General features: G+C 39.0%; 1 protein-coding gene across 1 annotated transcript; it reads left to right on the top strand.

Moving 5' to 3' along the window:
• The first annotated feature begins 2860 nt into the window (after positions 1-2860).
• On the top strand, positions 2861-6263 carry LOC121997891 (chlorophyllide a oxygenase, chloroplastic-like). The gene is made up of 9 exons (XM_042552556.1): positions 2861-3053; positions 3596-3838; positions 4012-4116; positions 4201-4473; positions 4552-4699; positions 4880-5064; positions 5141-5253; positions 5349-5643; positions 5755-6263. Exons 1-9 carry the CDS (start codon positions 2970-2972, stop codon positions 5926-5928), a joined length of 1620 nt encoding a protein of 539 aa, XP_042408490.1. The 5' UTR covers positions 2861-2969; the 3' UTR covers positions 5929-6263.
• The last annotated feature ends 12957 nt before the right edge of the window (positions 6264-19220 follow it).

Here is a 19220-nt window from a genome sequence, read left to right as displayed (position 1 = left end):
TAATACCATTAGGCAGTTGATATCGAATGGAGTGATTGCAATCGACTATGTTAAGTCCAAAGATAATTTGGCAGATCCTCTAACGAAGGGGTTGAGTCGAGATCAAATATACTGCTCATCAAAAGAAATGGGATTAAAAAATCTACAACTAAAAACGACTATAGCGGTAACCCAACCTTGTTGACTGGAGATCCCAAGATCTTGGTTCAATGGGACAACGAAGTTACAGAAGTTGTGGTCCAGCACATTAGATAGTTTATCTCTATCCCAATCCTAGGATGAATTTGTGCTGTCCTACCTCATGTAGTGAGGTTAAGCTTATGCTTTTAGTGACTTCTATACCTGATAAGGTGGAGTATGGTAGGATACTCTTGATAGAAGTGTCACCTATGTGAGTGTGAAGACAGACCGCTTCAATGAAACACTCATGAATCCAACATGGTATCCATGGCCGAAACGGAACCAACCATGAGAACCTAAAGTAGGTGAGATAGATCTCTGTGTGGGTGTTATTGTCTCAGTATACACCAACAACTGAGCAGTTCAAGACATCACGTTCACTGCGCAGCCTAGTATACTCGATAGCATTTCACTACGGAAGGTTCAAAGTCACAAGCTACCTCTCCCGATGTAGTGACTTATCGATTGGACTCTTGTAAAATGTCAGCATGCATACACACATTGCATTAATTTCCATTCATGTGGGGGATTGTTGGATATTGGGGCCTTAAATGGACCAAAACGATTTAGAGGAAGGAAGCATCAATTGTTGAAAGTCGTAATTGACTTCAAAATTGAAATCTACGATTCGCGTAGATAGATTTAGACTATTAATTTGCTCAAAACCGATTAAAGGTGAATGAGAAATTAATATTTAAAGTCAGCCCAAAATAACATTTATTATTCATTAATAAAGTGCATGGGAGAATAGTCCCACATCGGAAATTCTCGATGTGTATTCTCTACTTATTAATGAAAATGTGTTAATGGAGTTAACACAAAAATAAAAGGACAGGTTACCCCTTAGCTCAGGGCGAGCAGGTGCTCGCACCTATGAGCCCGCCACCCGCCACGTGCGCAATGAACACATCCACTCACCCAAAGGACGATCAATTTGTATACTCCAGAAGTTATCCGGGGATCAACAAACTTTATTAGAATAAATACTTATGTTGAGCGTAGAGGAATTTAGAACAAAGCAGCAGTGAACGACTGATTGAAAGCCACACTCTATTTTATTGGATTTATAGCATTGAAATTAATGCTTGCAAATGCCTTGAGAAATTTCTAAATAAAATGATAAATTCAATGTGTTTGTAGCTTGACTTGTCTAATACATAATTCAAAATTAATTTTTTTTATATTTTTATAAATATTTTTTAATTTTTGACAGGATCGTGAACTGACTCATCTAATCACAATTTATCTTAGATTGGGTTAATGATTTTCTAATCCGTTAGGATGATGAACTATCTGATCTCGTTATGATAAATTTTTGACAACAGTTATCCATTGACCACAGGAATAAATTTAACAAGCAAATTCTGATAGATAATCTAACATGAACATCACAAATGACTCAAACACACGTATAATATGCTCTATGAAAAATTCGAACCTCGTCATATGGAGCCCGTCCTACCCTTACTATCTGCCACACAAAAAAAAAAATTTCCATCGATCCTATCAAAAATCGATCATTGAAGGTTTTCATATTTTAATCTCATCCTTGGAATATTAGTTGTTACATTTCTCCTTTTTTTTCTTTCTTTTTATTAATTTGAATAAGGTGATGCAAACTTATCTAAAACACTAACCCACATAGTCTCATTGGTAGTAAACAAGAATTAAGCTTGATTGAGACATTATCGAATCAAAGTTGTATAGCTACTTTCCTTTCTTGTCTATGTCATTTTCCTACTTGTTCTAGGTTTTGACTCTTAAAAATGAGGATAGATATGACAACTTGAGTTGAACTAAGGGAAAAAAAACACAAAATTGATAATCTCAATTATTTTTATTGATTATTTTTGAGATGATTGATTCGATCCTATAAATTTTTTTTTACCGATTATCAAGATAAATCAAGAATTATACATGATTAACTCATAAATTCAGCATCATTTAATTATGCTCTACTATTTAGAGGAAAAATTTCTATAAATACGTCGTAACTGGGATTTAAATCGTAGATACCTAAGTGATAACTTTAATATTCTATCGTAGCACTATGACCCCGGGACAACTTGAGTTGAACTAAGTTATAGCTAAGGAGGTATATCTTTTGATAATTTATAATTTATAAGATCTATTTTGAAAAATTAACCAAAGGAATTGAATTAAGAAAAAAAAATCTATAATTTTTTTTGTCGACCTTATATATTAAATCACACTTCTTTATTTTGAGGGTCCCATCCACATTACTAATTTCAAAAAAACTAAATTTAAAATTTGTTACTGCTCTTCAAATTAAACTTTTAAATTTCACATTCAAGTTTGTTCGTTGAATTTTTTCCATTTCACCACCCTCATTAAAAATTTGTATTGGAGATGCCCCAAGCTGTCCACAGAACCATTTTAGCCACGTCACGTCGAATCCCACTTGTGTGCCCGTTTCGGCCACTCCCCGCCTCACACCGAGCCACGTGAAATCTAGAGCGAGCGAGGCCCAATCCAAGATATCTCTGCCTACGTGGCAGGTATTCGGATCCCCAGTGCGCGGTCCCCACGAGAGCTGGTGGATGGCTCGACCTCCACCTCAGCAGCTAAATCTTCCAATCGAATCCACGTGTCAGTCCGCGGGAGGCCGAGGGAGATTTCCCTCGCATCGCCCTCGCGGTCTTGGCCCTTATCCCACCCCTTTGGCCCGCCGACGATTCCCAGAGAAGGATCGCCCAACGCGACGAGGAAAATCGAACTGATTTCTTTGGCCCCTCGCCGGAGGAAGGAAGCCCGCAGGTGCGTAGGGAATGACGACGGCCACGGCGACCGCTCTCTCTCTTCTCCCGGTCACGCTTCGGCGGCCCCGGACGCCCTTCTCCAGCTCCAAGAAGGTAGCTGTGGTTCATCGGCTTTCGTTTCCCTTGTCGATTACTGGTTTCTTCTTTTCTGGATGTTTGGCGAACTAAAAATTGCGTCTTGATGATGGCTTCTTGTAAAAGGATTACTAGGTTTCAACGAGACAATGCGGGGCTTTTAGTTTGCGTAGTGTAGACGTCTTCTTTTAGGGTTGATTTTAACTCACAACAGAATCTCGTTAAATTTTGAGCAATTTCCTGAAGATAAGCGATGCAGAGCTTTATGGGAAGATCAGTTAGGGGCAAATACATGTTTAAGCAATGACGATCGATCAACAATCCGACCATTATCTCTTCTTCTTTTTTTTTCTGAGAAATAGTTCGATCAAAGGCGACCAGCCTCAACAAACAATGAATGAAATAGGTCGGATTACTTGATGAGTTATTTTTCATGTATCTTGGTTTCTTTCTTGCTTTTTTACTTTTTTATTTTTGTTAGACCAATAAAATTTATTTGTCCATAAAAAAAGAGATTCCTTCCGTAAATTTACTGTGGGCACTTTTGTGAACTTATGCAGGGCAGTGGTGGCAGAAATGGGTTCAAGGTATTTGCTGTGTTTAGTGAAGGAGAAGGTAGCTTCGGGAAGAGGAGCACATGGGAAGCCATATTTGATGTGGAAGACCCTAGGCCTAGAGTTCCACATACCAAGGGGAAGTTCCTGGATGTGCATCAGGCTTTGCAAGTAGCCTTATTCGATATCCAGTATTGCGATTGGAGGGCTCGTCAAGATGTACTAAGTATCATGCTTCTTCATGAGAAGGTATTGATGATTTTTCTTTTACTTGAATTCTTCCATTTGTGCAACGACATACTCTACTTTGTTGTTGGTTTATGCAATGATTTGTGCTATAGTTATATTAGTACTTAGACCAGACTAATTTCAGGAATGAAGCTCTCGTGTTGTTGATTTTCAATTGAAATGTAATCATACAGGTTGTCGACGTCCTCAACCCGTTAGCTCGTGAGTTCAAGTCCATCAGCACCATGAAGAAGGAACTAGCAGGGTTGCAGGAAGAGCTGGCACAGGCTCACAATGAGGTGAATAAGTGTTTTCAAGTAAATTCCAGCTTATAAACCTCAAGGATCTTGCTCAACTGGCTAACTGGCCACTTAAATTTTCAGGTTCATATTTCAGAGGCAAGGGTAGGTTCAGCCCTGGATAAGCTGGCACACATGGAGAAACTAGTGAATGAAAGGCTAATAGAGGACAAAAGTTCCACTAGCTCCAACTCTGATCCAATTTCTCTGAGTACTTCAACATATATACAACCTTCAGAGGCTAAACCACGCAAAAGAGGCCTAAATGTATCTGGTCCTATCGAATCGTACCACCCCAACCTGAAAAACTTTTGGTATCCAGTGGCATTCTCAAGTGATCTAAAAGATGATACCATGGTAAATAAGAGTTTCTTCTATGTTAAGTGGCTACGGAAAGGAGTAAGCATCATAATCTTACTATAACCCTTTCTCTAGGTACCTATAGATTGCTTCGACGAACCATGGGTTATATTTAGGGGGAAAAATAGGGAACCAGGCTGTGTTCAGAATACATGCGCCCATAGAGCCTGTCCTCTTCATCTAGGAGCAGTGAATGAAGGCCGTATCCAATGCCCTTATCACGGTAAGTTGTGATACAATAAAAAAGTTTTCATTTTTGGATTTGAATGTGTTTGTTCATCGATAGATTCTTCAATTACATTGATAGAGCCTGCCCTCTTCATCACTTTGTTTTCTTATACTATTGTACATTGAAGATATTCAATTGCATGTATTGTCATGTTAATTGTTCTGGAATATTCAGGTTGGGAATACTCAACTGACGGAAAATGTGAGAAAATGCCATCCACCAAAATGCTCGATGTGCGAATTCGATCATTACCTTGTTTTGAACAAGAAGGAATGATATGGATTTGGCCAGGTGAAGCACCTCCCTCAGCTGCCATTCCTTCTTTGAAACCTCCACCTGGATTTGAAATTCATGCCGAGGTACACTTACGAATTTGAAGAGTGCATTGTGAGACATTTTGCCTACCTGATCCCCTTTCTTTTGCTCGTCAAACAGATTGTGATGGAGTTGCCAATTGAGCATGGGCTCCTTTTGGATAATCTCCTTGACCTAGCTCATGCACCATTTACGCACACCTCTACATTTGCAAAGGGATGGAGTGTTCCAAGGTACTAATTTTAACTTGATACTCTCTTAAACTCCTAAACAAGTCTCCATCCTTGACTATTTCGTTGTGGACTGAATAATGGATGGAAATGAACAGCTTGGTCAAATTCCTCACACCTTCTTCAGGCTTGGAGGGGTACTGGGATCCTTATCCTATCGACATGGAATTTCGGCCTCCCTGCATTGTCTTCTCTACAATCGGGATCGCAAAGCCTGGCAAACTGAAGGGGAAAACTACCAGACAATGTTCCACGCATCTACATCAACTTCATGTGTGTTTGCCTTCCTCTGGTCGAAAAACAAGATTGCTCTACAGAATGTCTCTGGATTTCGCTCCCTTCCTAAGAAACATCCCCTTCATGCACCTCTTGTGGAGGCACTTTGCTGAAAAGGTGAATCTTTCACTGCTTAAAGATCATATAATCAGATTAATAGTTAATAGCATGATAGTAGTTATACTATTTGAAGCAAGTTTTCTCATACTGTGTTGTTTCATGAGCTAGGTGCTAAACGAGGACCTGCGCCTCGTGATTGGCCAACAAGAACGGATGTTGAATGGGGTTAATGTCTGGAACTTGCCAGTCTCATACGACAAGCTTGGGTTAAGGTATCGTCAGTGGAGAGATGCACTCGAGAGAGGAGCCACGCAGTTACCATTCGTCAAACAAAACATGTAGCTTCATACATAAAGATTCTGTTTCTGGCAATATGCTAATACACCTTGCTCGCTGCCCATTAGTTCTACACGACGCAATAAACAGTGTCGATGGAGATCGTTTAGCCATCATCTCTTTGGAGTATAACAGCAAGGAGAGTAGATTTTCAAGACGAAGGTGACCAAGGAGGATCTGATTATTTATTGTAAAAATGAGTTGTGCATTAGTTACGTTTCAAGGCATGCATGTCTTGATTCTTTGTCCTTTTTTCTGTGTCTTGCTTCATTCTTCTTGATTATTTATGTAGCATTCCAAAACCTCCGTTTTCAATAGTAATGCTGAAATGTTCTATAGTTTCTGACAATCTATATTAGATTCAAACTGAGCTATTACGCCATTTGCTGAGAAAGGACGAGAGCCCAACAGAAATCGAAGCAAAAAAGAACTAAATTTCATCACAATTCAACTTGATTTGTCCGATGTTGGTTCGCAGAATTTAAGAACCCGACACTGATTGGTTATTATCTGATAGCACAAACCCACCATTTAATTACAGATCAGGACTAGTTGTCGTCGCCACTATTGGACTCCTCACCAGGTACTTACCCTTCTCCTCCACCCAACTCAGCGACCCATGCGACTCCGTGTCAGCTTTCCTTCGACTCACCTTCTCCTCCAAGATCAAGGTGAAACTTTGCTTCTCGTACCTCTCCGTGACCATCAATCTCTCCTGGCACCATGCTCGTGGTAAATCCTTTTGATGTGGTGCGTAAAAGAGGGGTAAGATCAGAAGATTAATAGTCAAGGGGACGTGATATTAAAAGTCAAGAGAATTTGACAGTCAATAGTCAAAAGCATGTGACAGTCAGCAGTTAAAAGAACGGGAGAATTAGACCGTTTCGTGTCATCAGCCACATAATTCATGATCGGTCACAGTCAGGGCAGTTCCCCAGATATGAGATTGGACTATTTCCTGACATGCCCCCGATTGATCGGGTTTCCCTAGCTCGAGCATTGTGGCTAGTCCTAGTATTTTTGCTAAGACAACTCCCGACCGACTCTTCAACGGTTAAATTATGAAGAAGGCCTAGGAGTCCCTCGCCACAGTCTTAGATAAAATCCGGTTGGTTTACCATAGCTCATCCTCTTCATCAAGGCTCAATCTTGGTGGTATATCTGAGCGGTCATCCCGAACTATCTATAGCTGAACCCGGACAAAACGGAAAGCACTAAGCGGCAACAAAGTCAGAAAATCGTAACCTCCTGTCAGAGAATAACTGTCATGCGCCAGGGAATATTCTAATGGTCTACTATTACCTAAGAATGGAACCTTCCTTCCACCAATAGGAGGCCGCCGTAAATCTTCTCTCATCCGACAGACCTTGACACCCGACATTCTCTAACAACGGTCAAACTCTGAAAGTATGCAGCGTCATATAAAAAGGGAGGTTCTCTTTCTTGGTCAAGTACACACACATACGTATTTATCTTCAAATGTTCTTTTTCCATCGTACATTGTTCTTTCGGGGAAAAAACCTGACTTGAGCGTCGGAGGGCTTGCGCCAGGGATTTTTTCCTGGTTTTTTGTCTCTAACACTCCGGTTACTCATCTGAGTATGTACAGAGTCCAAGTACTACCAGTTATCCTACCACAGTCTTTGGAAGTTCCACGTGGGGGTTCTCCTTTCCGACGTGCATACATAGGGTGTGCCAAAGTCACCTCTCTGTTAACACCTACACTATCTCCGCCGACCTTCGTCTGACTCAGATTCTGAACATGATCACCCTTGATCTGCATGATCTCTGCGCGGTACGTTGCCGTCGGATCGCCGACGTTGGTCACCCTTCGGCAGAATTGTCATACTGCTGCGCCGTCGCTGCTATCGACAGATGTTGCATTCGTGTCGAAATAGGCAATGAAGGACTGGTAGTTGAGATCCAATGTCGCGTTTGAGCAATCTATCGAAGTGGTTTTGGCGATTATTTTGATCTGTGGGATTGTGAAATTCATGGCACAGTGGAGTTTGAGGTAATCCTCTGTGTCGTCGTCGTAGATTAGGTTGGGTTTGAGGGCCTGGTTCGGGTCGAGATGGTCGAACCCCATCGCCAATGGGGTGTCCTGTTTGTAATGGTACCCCATGTCCTTATTGGAGCCCCTATGTTGTCAAAATGGCTTGCCGTGGTCATTATGGTGGACCTGATCGCCGCAGGGCTCCACTCTGGCAGCGCCACCTTGAGCAAGGCACCAACGCCAGCGACATGGGGGCAAGCCATGGACGTACCGTAAATGATGTTAAATGGACTGTACAAGTCGTGCTCATCTGCCACTCCGATAGATGAGTTCGTCGGCCACGCTGCAAGGATTAAGGAACCCGACGCGATAATGTTGGGTTTCAGAATTGACGGGCAACTCGTCGACGGTCCTCGGGAGGTGTATTTGGCGATGACCGGAGCCGACTTTGTTCCGAGAACGGTTTGCTTGAACAGTAACATGGCTTTGGTTTTGGATCTGGTGTTGATGTAGTTTAAGATGGTGGAGCCATCTTGTGGGCTAATGATGGCGGTGGGATATCTGAACTGGATGTAGTCTTCAAGGAAGATGTCGTCGGAGATGAAGAGGCCTGTTAAGATTTAAAATGTTTTATTTATTGAAAGTTTTAGCCATTCTTAGTTTTTCCAAGTCTTTAGGGGGTTAGTCATTCTTAATTTGTCCGAATCTTTAGATATCTAGCTATTTAATTCTTATCTATTGATCCTACTATATAGGAGATAGAGTTTGAAAAGTTCCTATGTAAAACCTATTTATAGGCTTGATTTCTTCATCAACGAGCAGAGCTTTTCCATTTCCAATACATCTCTTTTGCTTTTCCTTGCCAATACATCTCTTTTGCTTTTTCCCTTGCCATTGTATCAATGGTATTTGAGCCAAAAAGAAGCAGCAGCTTTTATCTTGCAGCATCAAGACTCAATGGTGTTTGACAGCAATTTTGTGCAACCTACGATTCCATATTTTGATGGTCACTATGACCATTGGAGTATGTTGATGGAGAATTTTCTAAGATCAAAAGAATATTGGCCAATCGTTGAATCTGGAATTCAAGCACCAGCAACATATGCAGTCTTGACTGATGTCCAGAAAATAGATTTGGAAGGGAGAAAGCTCAAAGACTTGAAGGCAAAAAATTACCTTTTCCAAGCAATTGATCATCCCATCTTGGAAACAATTCTTAGCAAAGAAACTTCCAAAGATATTTGGGATTCCATAAAGAAAAAATATCAAGGCTCTGCTAGAGTGAAGCGTGCACAACTTCAAGCTTTGAGAAGAGATTTTGAGACTCTGCAAATAAAGGATGGAGAATCCGTCACCAGTTACTGTGCTAGGACTATGGAGATCAGCAACAAAATGCGATTTCATGGTGAGAAGATGGGAGATATCACCATTATGGAGAAGATATTGCGTTCCTTGACACCAAAGTTTGATTATGTTGTGTGTTCAATTAAAAAATCCAAAGACATAGATGCATTTTCTCTTGATGAACTACAAAACTCCTTGCTGGTCCAGGAACAGAAGATGAACTGAAATTCAACTTCAGAGGAGCAAGCTTTAAAGGCTTCTATCTCTACTCATTTCTCAAACTCTAGAGGAAGGGGTAGAGGAAGGCGAGATCGAGGTAACAACAGGTATTTCGAAGTCAATGATAGTCATTTTTGACGAGATCAACATTTTGACAAATCAAAGGTAAAGTGTTTTAGATGTAATAAATTTGGACATTATCATTTTGAATGATATACTAAATTACCTGAAGACAAAGAAAAGGAAGCGCAATCGAATTTTGCAGAAAAGTAAGAAGTGGAAACTTTGTTAATGACTGTTCAAGTTAATCAGGAACCTGAGTCTGATGTTTGGTATGTGGATACGGGTTACAGTAACCACATGTGTGGAAGTAAGTTTTCTTTTTCTTATTTAAATGAAGGCTTTCATTCTACAGTAAGTTTTTGGTGACTCTTCCACTGTGAAAGTGATGAGAAAAGGTAATATAAAGATAAGAACTAAGAATAGTTCTATAGAAACAATTTCTAATATCCTTTACGTTCCTGACTTGAAAAGTAATCGGTTAAGTGCTGGTCAATTACAAGAAAAGGGTTATGTAATCACTATTCAAAAGGGTGTTTGTGAGATTTATGATCCCACTAGAGGAACCATTGTTGTTGTACTAATGAACTCAAATAGGTTGTTTCTTGAAGATTACAAGTGTGCAATCTTGTTTGGTGGATGAAGTAAAAGTCCCTTCTTGGTTGCGGCATTTTCGTTATGGCCACTTGAGTTTTGGCAGATTGAAGATCCTCCAGTAGAAAAATATGGTGACAGGTCTTCCACAAATTAGTATTCCTTCCCAAGTTTGTGAAGAATGTATTGTTGGCAAATAACATCGTTCTCAATTTCCTCAAGGGAAGTCATGGCGAGCAAAAGATGTTTTGGAGCTAATTCATTCTGATATATGCGGCCCGATAACACCATGTTCTAATGGAGGTAAAAGATATTTAATTACCTTCATTGATGATTATACTCGAAAAACTTGGGTTTATTTTTTACAAGAAAAATCAGAAGCATTTTGCGCATTTCAAAGCTTCAAGGTTTGTGTAGAAAATGAAACAAGACACACCATTAAGATCCTCTGAACAGATCGTGGTGGAGAATATTGCTCAAACAAATTTGAAGTTTGTTGTGAAGTTCATGACATTCGAAGAGAGCTGACAACTGCTTTTACATCCCAACAAAATGGTATATCAGAGAGGAAAAACAGAACTATTCTCAATATGGTGAGAAACTTGTTGACAAAAGGGAGAATTTCAAAAACTTTTTGGCCTGAAGCAGTAAATTGGAGTATTCACATCTTGAATAGAAGTCCTACACTTGTTATTCCAAATATGACACCATAGGAAGCTTGGAGTGGAAGGAAACCAGCGTATATCATTTTAAAATTTTTGGTTGCATTATGCACATATCCCGGATGAGAAAAGGAAGAAACTTGATGATAAGGGGGAAAAGTGTCTTTTTTGGTGTTAGTGAAGTATTCAAAGCATATAAATTATTTAATCCACAAACCAAGAAGATTGTGATCAACCGAGATGTTTTCTTTGATGAGGAAAACTATCGGGATTGGAATATGCAACAACCTACTCAAGCTCTTTTTGACGATGATTCTGAAAGAAAGCCAACATCAGCAGTCTCTATGCTTGAAAATTCATTAGAAGATAGTTCAATAACTGCTGAAATTTTGCCAACAACTGTTGAAATTTTTCCAACAGCAGCAGAAGCTACTAATACAGCAGTTCAATCTATTCATCGGATTCAAAGAAGGCCTACATGGATGGAAGACTATAAGGTAACAAAAATTGAAGATCTAATCACTCATTTTGCCTTATTTTCATATTGTGATCCTACAACTTTTGAAAATGTCGTCAAAGATGGAAAATGACGTAAGGAGATGGATGATGAAATTGAAGTCATTGAAAGAAATGATACTTGGGAGTTGACTGATCTTCCAAAAGGGAACAAAACCATTGGTGTAAAGTGGGTCTTCAAAATAAAGCTAAAAGAACATGGTGAAGTTGACAAGTATAAGACGTGTTTAGTAGCTAAGGGATATAAGCAAGAATATGGAGTCGATTATATATAAGTTTTTGCTCCCGTTGCAAGACATGACATAATCAGATTGGTGATCACATTGGTCGCACATAACTCATGGTCTATTTATCAGCTAGATGTCAAATCGGCATTCTTGCACGGAAACTTGGAGGAACAAGTATTTGTTGAACAACCCCTTGGTCATATTAAGATCGGAAATGAGCATAAAGTATATAGATTAAAGAAAATCCTTTATGGATTAAAACAAGCTCCACGAGCTTGGTATAGTTGCATTGAGGCCTATTTTCTTAAAGAAGACTTTCACAAATCTCCATATGAATGCATACTTTTTGTTAAAATTGGAGAAAAAGGGAAACTGCTCATTGTTTGCTTATATGTAGATAATCTTATATTTACTGGAACTGATGGTGTCATGTTTAAAGAATTCAAGAAATCTATGATGGTTGAATTTGAAATGTCTTATCTTGGTATGATGCATTACTTCCTTGGCATAGAAGTAGTGTAATCAACTAATGAAATCTTTATTTCTTAAAAGAAGTATGTGCGAGAAATTTTAGACAGGTTTTAAATGAAGGATTGTAATCCTATAAGCACTCCAACTGAGTTTGGCTTGAAGCTAAACAAAGATCATGAAGGGAAGAAGGTGGGCAGTACAATTTACAAACAAATTGTTGGTAGTTTAATATATTTAACTACGACAAGACCAGACATAATATATTCTGTGAGTTTAATAAGTAGATATATGGAAAATCCAACAGAAATACATTTGTTAGCTGCCAAGAGAATCCTTCGTTACTTACAAGGAACTAAAGATTTTGGGATATTCTTCAAGAAGGGTGAAAAGTTAGAGTTATTCAGGTTTACTGACAGTGATTGTGCAGAAGATCAAGATGATAGAAGAAGCACTTCAGGCTATGCTTTTATGTTGGGCATAGGGGTCGTATCATGGTCTTCTAAGAAGCAACCAATTGTCTCCCTGTCAACTACAAAAGCTTAATTTATTGCTGCAATAACTTGTGCTTGTCAAGTTATTTGGTTAAGAAGAATTCTTGAAGAGCTTCAGTTTAAACAAATTGAAGCTACTACAATTTTTTGTGACAACAACTCAGAAATCAAAATCTCTAAGAATCCTCTGCTACACGGCAGCAGCAAACATATCGATGTGAAGTATTATTTTTTAAGAGATCTCAATAATGATGGAACAATCAAACTAGTTTATTGTTGAAGTGAAGATCAAGTTGCAGATATACAGACCAAGCCGCACAAGTTGGCTACATTTGTAAGGTTGCGTGGTCTACTTGGAGTTTGTTCACGCACTGCTACTTTTCTTTTAAACTAACTTCTTCAGATTTCAGTTTAAGGGAGAGTGTTAAGATTTAAAATATTTTATTTATTGAAAGTTTTAGCCATTCTTAGTTTGTCCAAGTTTTTAGGTTTTAGTCATTCTTAATTTGTCCGAGTCTTTAGATATCTAGCTATTTGATTCTTATCTATTGATCCTACTATATAGGAGATAGAGTTTGAAAAGTTCCTATGTAAAATCTATTTATAGGCTCAATTTGTTTATCAACGAGCAGAGCTTTTCCATTTCCAATTCATCTCTTTTGCTTTTCCTTACCAATACATCTCTTTTACTTTTTCCTTGCCATTGTATCAAGGTCGACGTCAACTTTGGTGAATTGAAGATTTTCGATGGCGATTTCCAAATGTTCAACTTCACGTGGTGGCAAAAGGCGAATACACTCGCTTCCAGCGCCCTCGCCAACTCATCCCAGGGCTAACACGGAAGAGGTAAATCAATGTTCAACTTCACAGATCATGATATTGTGGCGATTGTTCTCGAGCAATGTGGTGTTATCGCATTGATCGAGAAAGACCAGGGGAAGTTGCCTATTTATGAAGGCTGAGCAGCCAGGGTACAACGATTGGCCTAGCACGATGGTGTCGTCCCCGAGGGTGACGGTAGCGGCGAAGGTCCGATCAACGATGCTGGCCCCCACGATGGTGACCCACGGAATACCATTGTGGAGCAAGCCATCGAAGGGCCCCTCGTTTCCCGCTGACGAGGAGACGAAGATTCCTTTGTCGGCCTCCGCGAACGTCGCGATGGGATCTTAGTACAGCGCTAGGTCATCGAACCTCAAGGAGAGCGAGAGGACATCCACACCATTGATGATGGCTTTGTCGACGGCCACGATGATGTCCGATGACGAGGACCCAGCGAAGCTAGACCACATGGCCTTGTACACCGCCAAGTGTGCACACGGTGCCATGCCAGTGGCCTCGCCGGGGTCGTATCCGAAGAAGGCTGCTTCGTCAGAGCGACTCCCTCCCGCGGTGGACGACGTGTGGGTACCGTGGCTGTCGTCGTCGCGCGGGGTGGGGTCGAGGAGCGTTAAGTTGGGGTTATTGGCGAGAAGACCCTTGAAAAAAAACTCCGCGCGCCAACGAGCTTACGGTTGCACGTCGAGGGACCGAAGCCGGGGCCTATCTCGCACGCTCCACGCCCCCGAGGGGGCATCGGCCCCAGGCCATCGTCGTGGAAGTTGCCGCTCTCTAGCCACACGCCAGTGTTGACCACACCGACGATTACATCATCTTCAAACCTGGAGATAGGCCATAAACCTGCTCCTCCTGTGAGACCGAGTAACGCGTGTTGAAATTAAATTTAATTTTGAATAAAAATAATAATAAATTAATATAGAGTTAGTGGATGAAGATAGAATTTGATGAGGTGGTAATCTTGATAAGAATAAGAATTGGTGGAGATAAAATTTAATGAGATGACAATCTTGATAAGGATATAGAAAAATAAAGTCTAAATTCAATGTATTTGATATTATTGTTTATCCGATAAGCCTATAAATATGTACTTTTTTCTAATGAATTAAGTAAGTTGAGTATGTTAAGGTCGAAATGTAGCTAGAGGGGGGGTTAATAGCTCGCCGCGCGCTTGTAGCTTGCTTCTTGGTGATGATATGCAGCGGAATGTACAAGAAACAAAATTACAACGCTAACACAAGGATTTACTTGGTATCCACCTCAAGAAGAGCTGACTAATTCAAGGATCCACACACATGAGCACTCTCCACTATGAAAACACTCCTTTACGGTAACTACCGAAGGCGGAGAAGCCTTGTACAAACCTACACAACAAATACAACTCACGCAAGGAGAAAATACAAAAGATACAAGTAAAGAACTTTTTCTTCTTGGTTACTTGTTGCTTGTTGTTGCCTTTTGAAGTTTGAAAGTGTATCTACACTTGTCTCCAAGAGCCTTCAAGATCTGGCTAAGAGAGTGGAGAAATCGTTATGGTCTTCGCTGTGATCGTGCGTAAAAGAGAATGGAAGTCGTGTGCAGAAAATCGCTCGCCAACAGCTATAACCTACGCCAATGGTTGGGTTTCAATCGATTGAATTGCTCTAAATCGATTGGAGAGGCTTTGGATCGATCGGTCGATCGATCCAGAGTGCCTCTGTGCTCTTGAAAATTGCTTGAATCGATTGCCCAATCAATTCAACATGTCTCGCGTGATTTCCAGGGCTACCGTGCGATTTTCTAGCCTCCCAATCGATTGGCTAATCGATTGGAGGTTTCAATCGATCAACTAATTGATTCAGAAGCTCACTGTTCACTCAGAAACTCTCCCAATCGATTGGGGAAGTTTTGATCGATTACCCAATCGATCCAGACATTTTTTGCACAAAATCGTGTTAACCAATCGATTGAACCCCCCAATCAATTGGTCAATCAATTAGAAAGTAGAAAACTATGTAGAGCTTGAAATGAGCTTCGTTTCACATCTGAGATCATCTCATTCCGATATCCGAGTCAAAAGTTATGGCCTTCGGAAGTTCACTACATCTGAATTTCCTAGTTCCATGCCAACTCCCTATTGGACTTACGACCGCTAAGTGTTCGATCAACTTTTGACCCATCTGGACTTTTTCTCCTCGTGCCAAGTGTCCGATCAACCTTGACCCACTTGGACTTACCATCTTGTGCCAAGTGTCTGATCCTCCATGACCCACTTGGACTTCCTTCCACCAGATGTCCGGTCACCCTTGATCCATCTGGATTTCCTCGTGCCTGGCTTTACTCACTAGATCTTTCCACTGCCCGACTTCACTCACCGGGACTTTCCCCTGCCTGACTTGACTCACCAGGACTTCTACTATGCCTAGCTTCACTCACTAGGACTTTCCATCTGTCTGGCTTCACTCACCAAGGCTTTCACCTAGCTTCACTTACTAGGGTTTTCACCTGCCTTCACTCACCAGGCTTTTTCCAATTGTTTGGCTTCACTCACCAGGACTTCCCAGTCAAGTATCCAGCCAGTCTTGACCTACTTGACTCTTCTTCACATCTAACTGGTCAACTTTGACCAGAGGAGAATTATACCAACAATCTCTCCAAATGAACGATTGCACCTGCAATCTCCATGTATTGTCAAACATCGAAACTCAAACATCAAGACTCAAGCATAAGCCTTCTCAAGCTTAGTCAACCAGGTCAACCTTGACCTAGGAAATATTGCACCAACAGAGTCAAGAGATTAAATGACTTTCATTGACTTTTTTTCTATTGATAGACTTTTGTAGATTTGATAGATTTTTATTGACTTTTATAGAATCTCATATAGTTGTGAAAAGAATTCTATGGAGTTTTTATAGATTTTTGTGAAAAGACTTTTATAGACATTTGTAAATTTTATGAAAACTTGTAGATTTAAGGGGGTGTATTCAATCTTGGAAAAGCGTAGGTAGTCATGGTCTCAGACGATATTTATTTTCAAATAAAACCTAAAATAACTAATTAAATTTATTTTTTAATAAAATAATAAATCACATATTTGTCCATAAATTTTTTTTCCAACTTTTTATACTTTATCTTATTTTGGCTAAAAACAAAGAGAGGATAACGTCTCAATTTATATATTTTTTAAAAAAACTTTAATAATATAATTTTAAAAATAATAATATTATAATAATTTTAAATGTTTTTATTTACAAATTTAATCCAAATTATCATGAAATATTGGTCAATCCTTTAATTTGGTTAAATTTTTAATAAAGTGTTGAATTAATAAATTTGATTAGTAATAAAATTAATAATAGTATTATTACTTTGATTAATAATAATATTATTAAAATAAATAAATATAAATATATAAAATTTATTTAGGAATTTTTAAGATTTAAATAAATTTTATTGAATATTTTTAGGGTCTAATTTCATTAGACTTTATTAAATTATCTATTAAAATTCTCTATTAATTAAGTTGAGAATTAATTTGATCTATTAATATATATTTTATATTAAAACATAATATCTCAAGTTTCTCTTCCCACAGTGCCACCGTCCAAATCGACTACGACTTCGACCTGCTCGCAAGTAGCCGACGAAAGCATCACCGATCGCCTCAAACAATTTTTTTTGTTTAATTTCCTCCTTTCCAATGCACCGCAAGCTTCACCTGATGACACTCCTCATTGTTTCCCATCACGAGCAACCGGAGAAAATTCTCTGCTTGTAGCTTGTCACCGTGAGCTGTCGTTGAAGAAAAGGTTGCAAGCGGTTGCTGTTTCTTTCCGTCCGTTTCGATCCATTATTTTGTCGTTATAACGTCAGAAAACAGTATTTTAGAGGACTCTCAGCTTCGCATGAAATGTAAGTTGAGAGATTGATGCAGGCCGCCAAGAGGTTGAACAAGGAGATGGTCTTTTAGATCAAAGAGATAATCAAAATCGAGGAGTGGGAAGAGAAAGGACTTATTCGTAAAAAAATAAGGCGATTTGAAGTCGATAGAAATCCCAAGGGTGAGGAGAAGACATTTTATTTTATTTTTAAAGTTGTACCAAGTGTTTTGGAGAGCTCTTATTGGTTAAAATTTATATCCAAGGAATTCTAAAAGAATCCATGGAAATCTTTTGAAACTTTGAATACCAAAAGATTTTCATAGAGTTTTAAAAAGTCAAGTTTGAATACCACATTACTTTTTAAAACTCTAAAAAAAATCTAATTTGAATATCACTAAATTTCTATAAAGTTTATAAAAGTCTAGATTGAATACACCTAGATTTTTAAAATCAATAAAAGTTATTTAAAGTAATTAAATATCTAACATTGAATACACCCCTCTTAGTCTCCTCTTCCATGTAGAGTGAATTCTTCTCCGACAATTCTTTTTCCAACAAAGTGGTATCAGAGCTATGTCTAATGGTGGTATGGTTTCCTTCCAAATTCTAGTACTCAAGGCGAGTAATTATGATAACTGGAATATCAAGATGAAGGCGCTTCTTAGAGCTCATGATGTTTGGGAGATTATAAAAAAAGGCTACACTGAGTCGCGTGATCACTCGACGCTATTTCTGACTGAAAAAGACAGTCTGAGAGATTTAAGAAAGAGTGACAAGAAGGCTCTCTTCCTCATTTATCAAACTTTAGATGAGGATAATTTTGAGAAAATTTCAAGTGCTACTTCAGCCAAGCAAGCATGGGAAAAGCTTTAAGTCTCATATCAAGGAGAAGAAAAGGTAAAAAAAGGCACGACTTCAAACATTAAGAAGTCAATTTGATGCTCTTCATATGAAGGAAGGCGAATTGGTATCCGATTACTTTTCTAGAGTCTCTATCATTTCCAATCAACTAAAGAGAAATTGTGAGAAACTTGAAGAACTAACTATCATTGAGAACATTGGTTGATCACTAGATTCAAAATTTGATAGCATTACAACCATCATCGAAGAGACCAAGGATCTACAAGTCATGAAGATAGAGCAACTCCTGGGTTCATTACAAGCACATGAAGAAAAGAAGAAGATAAATAAAGAAATTACACAACAATTCCTGAAGATGACTCTTCAACCGACAAAGAAAGATGAAAGCTTCAGTAACAATAGAAGTCAACGTGGAAGAGGTTGTGGATATAGTCGAGGTCGTCCTAATGAGCAAGGATGAGTTTCCAACAACAACAATGAAAGAGGAGAACATTCAACAAGAGGACGTGGAAGAGGGTACACAAACTTGAGGTACAATAAGTCTCAAGTTAAGTGCTACAATTGTGACAAATTTAAACATTATGCTAAAGAATGTAGATCACCCAAGAATACAATATATGAAAGAGCAAACTATATGGAAGAAAAGAAAGAGGAAGATGACACCCTACTGCTAGCATATAAAGATAATGAAAGATCTGGTATCTCGACACTGGTACAAGCAATCATATGTGTGGAAAAAGAAACATGTTCGTAGAGCTTGATGAATCAGTTGGTGGTAATGTATCCTTCGGAGATGAATCAAAGATCGAGGTGAAAGGCAAAGGTAACATTCTCATCCACTTGAAGAATGGAAAACATGAATATATTTCAAATGTTTTCTTTGTGCCAAATATAAAAAGCAACATTTTGAGCTTAGGACAACCTTTGGAAAAAGGATATGATATTCATCTAAAAGATAATATGCTTATCTTAAAAGATGGTATTGTTAGGACCCTTGGTAGCCGGCTAGAGGGGAGGTGAATAGCCCCCATAAAAACAAACAAAAATACCTTCATCGAACTTATAACTTAATATAACACTTGCATAAAAGAATAATAAAGAAATTAAAATGAAAGAGGCACCGAGAAGTTACTTAGTTATAACCGGGGAGATTATTAATC

The sequence above is a fragment of the Zingiber officinale genome, chromosome 6A (genome assembly GCF_018446385.1).
Source record: "Zingiber officinale cultivar Zhangliang chromosome 6A, Zo_v1.1, whole genome shotgun sequence".
Lineage (NCBI taxonomy): Eukaryota > Viridiplantae > Streptophyta > Magnoliopsida > Zingiberales > Zingiberaceae > Zingiber > Zingiber officinale.
The sequence above is the reverse complement of the archived record's forward strand: the minus strand, read 5'-3'. Positions and strand labels throughout refer to the sequence as shown.